Source organism: Rhinolophus sinicus, chromosome 13, assembly GCF_057876585.1.
Source record: "Rhinolophus sinicus isolate RSI-liver-muscle chromosome 13, RSI-T2T, whole genome shotgun sequence".
NCBI classification, from domain to species: domain Eukaryota; kingdom Metazoa; phylum Chordata; class Mammalia; order Chiroptera; family Rhinolophidae; genus Rhinolophus; species Rhinolophus sinicus.
In genome coordinates, this window is record NC_142513.1 from 7,869,708 (window position 1) to 7,881,809 (window position 12,102).

The 12,102-nt window shown below is 43.7% G+C and overlaps 1 protein-coding gene across 3 annotated transcripts in view; it reads left to right on the forward strand.

Annotated features, from left to right (window-relative positions):
* ZFP64 (ZFP64 zinc finger protein) overlaps positions 1 to 12,102 on the forward strand; it is a 74,701-nt gene that overhangs the window by 11,432 nt on the left and 51,167 nt on the right. For all 3 annotated transcript variants that reach the window (XM_019726073.3, XM_019726072.3, XM_019726071.3), the window contains exons 3-5: positions 3,351 to 3,512; positions 4,568 to 4,630; positions 7,662 to 7,913. In XM_019726073.3, the coding sequence (XP_019581632.3) occupies positions 3,351 to 3,512; positions 4,568 to 4,630; positions 7,662 to 7,913 (477 nt within the window). The remainder of the gene's footprint in view (positions 1 to 3,350; positions 3,513 to 4,567; positions 4,631 to 7,661; positions 7,914 to 12,102) is intronic.

Sequence of the window (12,102 nt, forward strand, 5' to 3'; positions counted from 1 at the left end):
ATGATTTGGTCAAGAACCCATAGCTAGTGAGCGGTGGAGACAGAAGTTGGTCCCAGGACAGACAAAAGTTTTCTCTGTCTCTATCTCTCTCCCTCCTCTCCTCCCCCCCCAACCCTGCTCCCCACTACCACCTGGGAATGGATGGCTACTCCAACATCAAATTACATACACACTCAGCGCAGCCCCTCAGTGACCAGGGCCTCCTGAAGGCTTTCCCTGGGGTATCTGCAGGTCCCACTGTTCACAGTGGCTCCAGGAAAGAAGCAGAGTGGGGGGGAGGGGTGGGACTAGAACAAGAGTCCTGGGAGGGGATGACCCTGATAAAACGGAGGCTACAACCAGCCTGGGTAACTGGATGCCCCGATGCCCCTTTGTTGGCTGTTGAATTCCAGACACCTGCAACAGAATACTATTAATTATGTGCTTCCCTGTTGCAATGTCACCTTCTCACTGAGGCCTTCCCAGATCACATTCCTTAAAATTGCATGCCCCCCGGGACTCCCTGTACCCCTTCCCTGCTTTATTTTTCTCCGTAGCATTTCACTATATACTTATATTAACTATATAGTATATATTTAAGTGATTGCCTGCACACTCCCAACTTGAGCTCCAGGAAGGCAGGCATCTTTGCCTGCTTGGCTCACTGATGTGTTTTAGTGCCTAGAATCATGCCTGGAACCCAGTAGGTGCTTAATGAATATTTGCTGAATAAATCAATGAATAATGACACCAGTGATAACACTTTTACATGCCTCACCTCTAGTCCTCACACCAGCTCTAGGAGATAGGACTGGAAATTGCCCCCATTCTCCAGGTGAGGAAATTGAGGCTCAAAGAGATAAGACGTAAGAGCCCAAACTCTTGAACAAACCCTTTGCAATCTGGGAGCCATCTATTTTGGGGTCACTCACATGGTATGTGTGATTAGCCCATCCCCCAAATGACCCCTGCAGTTAGGAGCCTGGTTCCCTTTGCTTCCTGCTGCCTCCCCCTGATACCAAAAGCACAGGCAACAAATGGCAAACCTGGGTAAATGGGATTGCATCCAAACTCTGTGCATCAAAGGAATCAACAGAATGAAAAGGCAGTCTACAGAATGGGAGACATTTGCACCCCGTATATCTGAGAAGGGGTTAATACCCAGAATACGCCGCCTCTGTTTCCCCTGGGCTGTAACTTGCCACCAAAGGGTTGCTGAGGCTCATGGTGGACGGGCAGGTAGGCAGTCAGGAGAGAAAGCCGGGCCGGTCTCCCAGGAGTGCGGGAAGGCTCAGGTGCAGGCGGCTGCCGGGCTCACATTTACCTTCCGGGAGCGTTGTGAGGACTCCAGGCGCTGTGGGGAGGACTGGCCACGCCCACAACCCCTGCCCCACGCGGTGCCTTCCAGCCTTCTTTTTGTTCAAGTTGTAGAGCAGAAAGTCACGATAGCATGACCAGCCATCCTGGCTTAGCACTGAAAGTCCTATGTCCTGGGTGACCCACTGTCCAAGGCAAACAGGGACAGCTGGTCACCCTTGATCACTGCCATTGAGATTTTTGTGCCTGGTTCTGCTTAACTGTTAGTGGCTGACGCTTATGAAGACTCCACCGTAGCTTCTGATTCTCTCATTAAACTGCAGCAACCTTATGAAGTGGGGACGGTGATTATCTCCGTTTACAGGCAAGGCAACTGAAATGCAGAGTAGTTACGTAACTCGCCTGAGGTCTCTCGCACAGTCAGTGGCTGAACCCGGACTCGTGTCTATGCAAAGATGCATTTTAGGAAATCGGAAACGGAAAAAAAAGAAATCTGAAACAGAGGAGGACCTAGAATGAGATTGCTGTCAACCAACAGGCAGTCACACTAAAATAATGTCTGTGTGTGCCTGTGAACAAACTTGATCGTAGCTGATCCCTTTTGGTCACTTTGACAGTTGTGTGCAGTGTTTGGAACTTCCATGTCTTGGTTTTAATTGCTGTTTAGAACGTCTTCCAAGATAGTGCTTGATGATTCAGGTTGAAGATGAAAAGTAACCGTATACCCGGAAGTACCTGGAAACAGTGGCAGGGGGTCAACCTGACAGTGATGAAGCAAATGTGCAAAGACATGTAAAAGAACTCATTCAAAAAATGTAGAATTTCTGAGGAATATCTGTATGTATATAAAATAAGGGATATGAAAGCATTGCATTCTGATGTGTTTAACTGGCCGCTTCTTTTATCTGTCGTACATAAAATCACAGTGCATCTTACAATCTATACCATCTTAGATTCAGAGAAGGAAGATGTTTGTTTTGAGAGAAACGCTAGCACTTCACACCTGTGGCGTGGATACCTATTACTCCTTCAGGCCCAGCCAAAATAAGTAGTGGTGTCAGGTCTGTATTGATTTAAATACATATATTCTGTAAATAAAATGGCAAAATGTCCAAGGTGATGCCTTTGTGACAAATTTGGGAAACGGAATAGGGCTTTCGGAGTCATCATTAGGGCCTCTTGGCCTGACACCTTCACCCAAAGAACGAGCCCCCATTGGTCGTATTTACTCTTCATTGGAAGCCAAATCTCCATGTGGCAAACTACATGTAAGAAAGGAAGAACATATTTCCAAACCGCAAACCATAAATTTAGTTAACAAAGTAGTCACAAAATTTTTTTGTAAGAAAAGAAAAGAAAGAAATTTGAAACTACCTATTTTATCTTTTATAACGATAAAGATGTTCAGTCTCTTTTTTTCTTCTTTTTTTCCTCAAAACGTCAGTGAGAGTACAAGGATTTTTTTTTAGGAGTTCTTGTGTTAAAAAGAGTACTGGTGTTTTCAGAGAGTACTTGTTGTGTCACCCTGAATTCCCTCAATCATTTCCTCTCCAGTTGTTTGTTAGGATTTTACGGTCAAACTTATGAAACTGTGGCTGAATAAACAGAATACCTCCCTGGCATAAATGACAGGGACATTTCTTATTTAGTTAATAAGTCTAGATTTGGAAGGTTTCCGAGCTCTGGCCCAGCATCTGATTCTCTCGCCCCTGTGAATGGCTGCCACCGTGCCAGGCATCACATCCTCACTCCAGTATATTCAAAGACAGGAAGGAGGGCAACCAGGGCGGCAAGAATGAGCTTTCCTCAACTGCCTCATTTTCTTCACCCACTTGTTTTTCATCTTAAACAGAGACAAAATCTTTTACAGAAGCCCCCCAGCAAGTGTTCTCTAGTGTCTCATTGGCTGGGACAGGGTCACATGGTCACCCCTAAGCAGCTAGGGAGACGGGGAAAGCCAGCTAACATGTTCATTCTTTACAAAGGATGGTAGGCAAAGGGAATAGCTGTTGAGTGTTCATACTATGAAAATTAATAATCTTTGTACCTTTCAGTTTCAGCTCCAGAATTTGTTTTTGAACATGGCTATCAAACCTATCTGCCCACGGAAAGCAATGAAAACCAGACAGCCACCGTCATCTCGCTCCCTGCCAAGTCACGTGCCAAGAAGCCCACGGCCCCACCTGCTCAGAAAAGGCTTAACTGTTGCTATCCAGGTAAAGGCCGTATTGTATCCTACTCGTGTAAGGGATGTGACGTTTAACAGGTTCCAGGGCTCTAACGTGTGAATTCTTGACAACCAGACCTAGATGTTCTCCAAACTGCCTGGCTTAAAAATCAGAACCCCACAGTATTCTCATCATCACATAGGACCTCTCTCTCCCTGTCGCTGGTCACCATGCACAATCTTTAAGACTTTTCTAGCCGTGAGACTTTGAAATGGGACTCGTGAGAATTTCATGTGACTGTGATTTTTTTTTCTGTCAGTGCTATCGCTTAGGAAAGACTTTTCTTTCCTTTAAAAAAAAAAAGACAAAAGTTTTCATTGGGAAATAATTTCAGAATTACAGAAAAGTTGTAAAGATAGTACAAAAACTTTCTGTATACCCTTCACCTAGGTTTCCCATTGTTAACGTATTACATTTGCTTTGTCGTTCTATGTATACATATATTTTCTCTCAAACCATTTTAGAATAAGTTGCAGACATGATGTCCCTTTATCCCTAAATACTCCAATGTGTATTTCCTAGAAACAAGGAAATTCTTTGGTAGAACCACAGTACAATCATCCAAATCAGGTAATTAACGTTTATACACACTATTATCACATTATTGACCATTTTAAGATTTTACCAGTTGTCTCACTAATGCCCGCTATATCAGAAGAAAAACATTTTTCCCCTGGTCCAGCTTCCAATTCACAGTCACTCTTTGCATTTAATTTTCACGAGTCTTTAGTTTCCTTTAACTTTTGTCTTTCATGCCCCCTGACATTTTTTGCAAAATCCAGGCCAGTTGTTTTGTAAAAATTTCTTCCTTTGGGGTTTGGCTGATGTTCCTTTATGATTAGATTTAGGTTATGCAGTTTGGGCAGGAACCACAGACGCGATGCTATGATCTTCTTGGTCATATCAGGAGGCGCGTGATATCTGTTTGCCCTGTTACTGTGGAGTTAACTTTCATCATTTAGTTCTGGAAGTTTCGGCCAGGTTTCTCCACTCTAAAGTTACTCTGTTTCCCTTTGCAACTCATCTTTCCTTGCCTTCTTAAGGTTGCCAATTCAAGACCGCCTATGGCATGAAGGACATGGAACGTCATTTAAAAATTCACACAGGTAAGTGCCATTTCTTTGGCACATATGCCCTGAACACATGCAGTGCTAGGAACTGGGGATCCACACGAGTCAGACACGTGATATGACATAGAACCTCCCTGGAATACAGAGGGAAATTAAATAAAAATAAGATGCTGGGTCTACACATGATTTTGGCAGGAAATGTTTAAAGCAATAAAATCCAGGGATGCAACAAATACGAGCAAACTTACCTAGTGGCACTGTGAATTGCTACAGCCACTCTGAAATTAATCTGGCAGAGTTAACTAAAATTCAAATGCGCCTATTCTCATTTTAAGGAGGTTCTTTAAATGTGTCTGTGTATATGCGTGTGTGTGTGTACGCACACACGTGTGTGTGTGTGTGAGAGAGAGATGATTGTAAAGAGAAGAATAAGGGGGAAGAATAGTAACTTGTATGTATCTTTACATTGTATCATTGGATGCAGTTAGTGTGTGTTGTTTTTACAATTTTGAAGGGGTAATTTAATAAATAAGTACTTCCTTTTTTAAAAGGAGAGGAAAAGATTGATGCATGGAAAAAAGAAAAACATGATTATTTCTAGTGATTTTAATTTTCTTTAAGGTATTTTTTTGTCTCCCAGATTTTCTGCATGAGCAGGGAATTGCTTTTAGACTATTTTTAACAAAGTATTAGATGCTCACAATTCAATGATACAGACGTGTATCAATTTAGAGTATAGGTGTGTATAAGGTAGGGACACACTGACATTTGGCCTGGGGGTCACTCATTGCCCAAAGCCTACATTTCAGCCTCAGTCTTTGGAAGATGAAATATCCAGCAGCTATTTCTGCTATCCCTTGGCCATGGCCACTGGTTGCCTTGTTGCCCTTGGATCACAATCTTATGTCATCAACCTCACAATGTCACGTCACTTGGATTTATTCTATCAGAATGTTAAGTTAAGTTTCAAGTATTGGTGAGCATTCCCAATGTAGCAAGCAATGCATCTCTCCATGTGGGTTTCATATGCTGGAGTGCCGTCAGTCAGGCGTAGGATATTCGTCAGGGCAAGAGTAAAGGGCTGTAATTATTAATGAGGATGGGGGAAACATCATAAAATATAAGTGAGCGCAACGACCTTCAGTCTGTCTCTACACGTCTTCAGAAAGTATCTTCTATATACAAACCCAAGCTTGGGTTTGTAGGGTAGTTTCTCATACCTGCAGTGTCTCCATCAACATCTTCAAGGCGGAGAGTTGACAAAAAGGTGTCCTTACCTTAGTTACTTTTAGAGATGAGGTCGCAGCTGGAACAAGAATAGCAGGGCTCTTTACCCGCAGAGCTAGCCAGCATGTGCCCAGTATTGCGAATACTTGTACACAGGATGGCGACCCACAAGCGACGTAGCAGCTGACAGTAATGAGAAGTTACTGTTGCTGGATTTTTAGATTTGACGACTAACATTTTTAATAATAAAATTATAATCCTTAATATACTTTTAGACATATTCTTAAATGCCAGATGTGTATTCTGTGATGACAGTAATCAGCTTTGGCTGACAATTGATTTGAGCACTTGGCTACTATTTGGGATTTGGCCAAAATACATGTTGGACATATAAAGTAAAAGGTGAACATCCTGACTCACCTCCTTCTTATCCCACGGCCTTAATAGTCTAGTGTGACTCATTCTTAGATTTTGTCATGCCTGGACCGAGCCTAAAAACACACACAGTTTACTTTTTTCTTCTCTTATTAAGTTAATCTTATATTTACTATCACTGCCACGTGCTGCTTTTCATTTACTATTGGACATGTTTCCACATTAGTAAGTTCGTACCGACTTCATTCATCTCAATGGACAAGTAAGGAACTGGTTCAGCAACTTATGGTACATCCATAGAGTGGAATATGTCTCCCAGCCTTCAAAGTTCTATTGTGGGTACTCATGACGTGAAAAGATGATTAAAATTATTTTAAGTGGAAGGAAGTAGTCATTGTGGAGGCCACGTTGACGAGAGCGAGATAGTCCTGGGTTCTGATCCCAGTTGTTGAGAGAAATAAAATCACGCACAGGCACAGTGTTTACACTAATGTTGGCCAAGAAGGTTTTTTTTACCGAAAAAGCACACATCCACACAGATACAAAAAAAGATGGGAAAAATATACGTGAAAAAACTAGCAGTTATTCAGGGCTGACAAGTTGACATATGTATAATGAGCACAGATGAAACCCAGACCCCCGCTCAGACAAGGTAGGGCTTTATGTGTCCCTTGCGTAACTGACCAGAGGTAAGCAGGTGATCTCGGGCAGGTAGGCGGCTCTGTCCTATGAGATCACGAGTTCCTTCTCTGGCATTAGGGTCCATTACGTTCCGTGAGCCGCCATCTGCAGGTGGGCTGCCCCACCTGACCACACCTGCCAGTTCACCCCCATGTCTTGGTTACAGCTGGCAACAAGGAGGGGAAAGAGAGAAAGTTACAAAGCAAGCAATTTCCACTTACGAAAGGGACATAGTTACCTTCTTTGCTGTTCCATTGATGACTTGGTTGTAGAATCCCCGCTCACTGCACGTGAGGCTGAAAAATGCAATCGTTAGCTGGTCAGTCATGAGCTCACTGCGCGTGAGGCTGAAAAATGCAATCGTTAGCTGGTCAGTCATGAGCTCCTACAATTTAGGCATTCTGAATTTTAGGGTTTGTCTGACGTGAAGAGGAAACAAGGACAGAAAATGGGTATGAGACAAAGAACAGTTTCTGATTTTACTTAGCCATACTTTAAAAATGTATTTCAGTTGCCTTTGATTTTTAATTAATAACAGATTCAGATTCAGTGTAGGAAAATTAGAAAACACCAATAATAGCATAATAATAAAAGAAAATAGAAGAAATACCCCCACACACACACCCTCCAAAGATGTTAGCTCTTTGCCAATCATCTTTCCAGCTTTTGGGAGTTTTCTAAATATGCTTTGGTAACTGTGTATGACGCTCCCCAAGGCAGTGGGAAATGAGCCTTTTTCTTTTTTGCTCTGGTTTCCTGATGCCATCTGTGTGTGTGTTTGAAGGAGACAAACCCCACAAGTGTGAGGTCTGTGGCAAGTGCTTCAGCCGGAAGGACAAGCTGAAGACCCACATGCGGTGCCACACGGGCGTGAAGCCCTACAAGTGTAAGACGTGTGACTACGCCGCGGCAGACAGCAGCAGCCTCAACAAGCACCTGCGGATCCACTCCGACGAGCGGCCCTTCAAATGCCAGATCTGCCCCTACGCCAGCCGCAACTCCAGCCAGCTCACCGTCCACCTGCGATCCCACACAGGTAAGTCCCTCCCGGTGTTCTCACTCTGTGCTCCTCCCTGCCTCCTGCTTCGGTCGTCAGCACCTTACAGCATGTAGTCACGACGGAAGGAAATGAATTGGGGACGTTTGGACGTCCCTTCCTGTGCAGTTTTGCGTTTCATCTGCCCAGAAGTGCCTGTATCAGTAAGATAGGGGGAACCGTCAAATTTATAACAATATACTTTGTTTCCCTGAAAATAAGACCTAGCAGTACAATCAGCTCTATTGCGTCTTTTGGAGCAAAAATTAATGTAAGACCCAGTCTTACATTATATAAGACCTGGTCTTATTTTACTATAAGACCATTTTTGCTCCAAAAGACACATTAGAGCTGATAGTCTGTCTAGGTCTTATTTTCGGGGAAACATGGTATATATATTTATATAACTTTGTAACTTATTCACTAGTGTTTAATTGAGGAGGTATGCTAAATGAAATAGAGGTATAAGCAATGCAGTTTTAATAAATTTCTGTATAATGGTTGGTTAGGCATTTCGCTCATTTTTAAGTATACTCTGATCAGTTCCGCATGGGACAGCTTGATGGAAAAACTCAGCAGAGTAGGTAACAAATTATGTATGTTTTCCTTTTGTCAAGTGTATCCATTAGCTATTGATACAATGATACTGTGTAACGACCACCACAAAACCTCAGTGGCCTGTTATCATAAGTATTTGTTTCTCCCATACTTCAGGTCAGCAGGGGGTTGGCTACACAACTCTGTTGATCTTGGCTGGGCTTAATCACCTGTGTGGGGAAGGCTGGGTGTCCACTGACCTTGGCTGGGGATCTGGCTGTAGGTTAGCTGGCTGTCCTTGGCTGAGACAGCCTGGCTCTGCTCTACATAGCTCTCATCCTCCTTCTGGGACCATTGGGCTACCCCAGGCTTATCCTTCTCCTGACAACAGCAGAGGTACGTGCAAGCATGCCCCACTGTGTAAGTCTCTACAAATTTCTACTTGCATCCCATTGGCTAAAGCAAGTTATAGTTTGGGCCTGGTGTCAACGAATGGGGCTGAGCTTACCCACATTGGGAAGTTACCACAAAGTTACATGGCAAGGGACAGAGATATGAGGAGGAATAAAGAATTGGGGCCATTTTTTTTTTAATTTTTTTATTTATTGAAATGTGTTTTTCCAGGACCTATCAGCTCCAAGTCAAGTAGTTGTTTCAATCTAGTTGTGGAGGACGCAGCTCACAGTGGCCCATGTGGGGATCGAACCGGCAACCTTGTTGTTAAGAGCACCACACTCTAACCAACTGGGCTAACCAGCCGGCCGCCCTGAATTGGGGCCATTTTTGCAAACAACAGTCCACCCCACCTTCATTCACATCTCTCTGACATGCAGATGCATTCACATTCTCCCCAAACCCTCACAAGTCGCACCCAATCGTGGGATCAGGCTTAAAGACCAGGATGTTGTGATCTCCATCTGGATATGGTTCCTGTGGACCTAAAGCCTTTGAAGTAGACACACAAGTTGTCTGTGCCCACACTCCCAATGTATAGCAGTGCAACAGAGTCAGATAAGTGCAGTCATCCTGCTGTTCGAAAGGGGGAGAACAGGGGCACTTGGCAGTCATTGGTCCACAGATTTCTGAAATCCCTCTAGACAAATGTGCCCAGGTCCCCCCACCCTGTGGACAGGGAATAGTTCTTGATTGGGCCTTGGCTCAGCCCTCTGGTACTTGACTCTGTCTACCGGTGCCTCCTTTCCAACGCCTTCCTTACCCACTTCTGAAAAGGAGTGGAAAATGTACCTTTGAGAAACTTTTTAGCATGGCTTCCTGTCTACCGAAAGCTAGGGACCATTTTATGTTTTTGCTTTAGTCTAGGTTGGTGACAGCTTTGCTCTCTTAAAACACTGTGTTAGTTTCCTGTGTGTCAATGTGCCAGCAGCCACATCCACAATTCTTCTGGAGTCTTGCCTTTCCTCTAAAGCCAATTATAAGCACTTTTGGCATATAACCTTCTGTGGGTTGAGTCCCTTGAGACTTCTAGGAATCTTGGTCCAGCTGAGAGAACTTAACTTGGCACCAACTTCATTCTTTCAGAGATTGTAACAAAAGTCTTACATTCACACCCGTCATTTCTCGTTCAATCTACCCCGAGATCAGTTCCCTGGATATGATCTTTGTCCCCAGGCTTCTGTCTGACTTTGCAAACCTCTTGCTCGTTGGAAATGAGAAACTTTAACCCAACACATCTTTGATTTTTCTCTATTCTCTCTAAATTCCATGTAGAAAATGGTCAGTTTGAGTGTGTCTCTTTCTTGTGATGCCTTATCATGTACAGCTGGTAACATACCTTCACTATTCTGCCTGGAATTAATCTCTTTGACCAAGTCTCAGATTCAAGAGGAATAGTTTCTACCGTCTAAGCTACTGCAGGTGACAGTTTTACCAAATGCTGTCATTCCATAGTGTGCATTGCCACTTTTCCAGCCTCTACCTGCCACCCAATCCCAAAGCCAGTGCTATGTGGTTTTCTGTTATGACAAAACTCCAAGTCTCGACACCAATATTTGATTCCATTATCTATTGTCACAATAATGGCAGTGTAACAAACCCTCCCCCCAGAACCTCAGGGGATACAACAACATGCCTTTTCTCTTCATGTGTTGGGGATCAGCTGAGTATCGTCTGAGCAACTCTGCCGGTCTTGGCGGGGCTCATGAATTGGAGACTTGGGCTTGCCATCCACTGGCCTTGGCTACAGCTCTGTAGCTCTGCTGCACCTATCTGTCATCTTCCTCCTGGGACCAGCAGGCTAGGTCAGACTTGACCTTCTCATGGCAATGGATGACAGAGGTGCAAGTGAGCAAACCCCAATGCACAAGCCCGTTTCAAGCCAATTACTTGTGTCAAGTGTACACAACATGCCATCAGCTAAATCCAATGACATGAATGAGACTATTGTCTGAGGTCATGGCAGGTCGTCCTGCCCCGTCAGGAAAGTGTGCATAATTACATATGTGGCAGGGGCCGTGCCCCTGTAGGGAAGGGGGAGAGGTGGGGAGATTTGGGAACATTTTTGGCATCCACTACAGCAAGTGAAGACATTGACATAATTGATGCCCAAATGATTTTCTTCAGAAACCTCCACAGCCCAAGTTAGAGGAGCTGAAAGTTTCATTTATGAAAGTGATTCAGAATCATTTTGACTTAGAAGGCTACACTTAACCATTTATAGTAGCATCTTTAATTGGTCTAGAAAATGTGTATTTTCTAAAAATGTAAGTGTGTGCCATTTGTGCATTGTCTCCATGGAATGTTCATTTCCCTTTTTAGATCAGTGGCATTTAGACCATTTTACAAATTGTAAAATTAATGGGACTTTGTTTTTACCCTTCCTTCGCTTTGCTCAATTGACTACATTGTCAGTCATCTTAGTAGCAACTTAAACTCCAGAAAGATCTGTCTGTCAGCTTTGATATGTCAGTTCCTTATTCACTCAACATTCATTGAGTCTCCACTACATACTGGACACTGGGGATCAGGTAGTGGGCAGCAGCAAGCATAGCCATCAGCTTTGGAGAACTGAAGGTCCGGTGGGACTGTTACTGACCAGTATGACTCATTTAAGAGGATGAAGGGATTTAAACTCTTTGCTTTCATGTCAGAAGTGTTATTAAGCTCTGCAGCTCAGCTATGAGATATGGTTATCTGGTTTTTCTAGGTTTCACCTCTGCTGACTTCTTTAAAAAAAAAGAAAAAGGCAGAAAGAGTGTCACTATTTGGGCAGGGGTGTGACGGGAAAACCTAACAGAACATTCTGGACCAGATTCTTTTTTTTTTTTTTTTAATTTTATTGGGGAATATTGGGGAACAGTGTGTATCTCCAGGGTCCATCAGCTCCAAGTCCAGTCGCCATTTTCAATCTTTAGTTGCAGGGGGGGGGGCCGCAGCCCACCATCCCATGCGGGAATTAAACCAGCAACCTTGTTGAGAGCTCACACTCTAACCAACTGAGCCATCTGGCTGGCCCCTGGAGCAGAGATTCTTATTCTGAGTCCACAGACATCTCCACCCAGGGACGCATGAATAGAATGTAGGTGGTCCGTGAACTTGGAAGGGAAAAAAATTTTACCTCTTCATTTTCACTAACCTGTACTGAAATTTGATATGTCGTTAGTTAGGAAAATAGGCAGCCAGTCTGATAACAGTG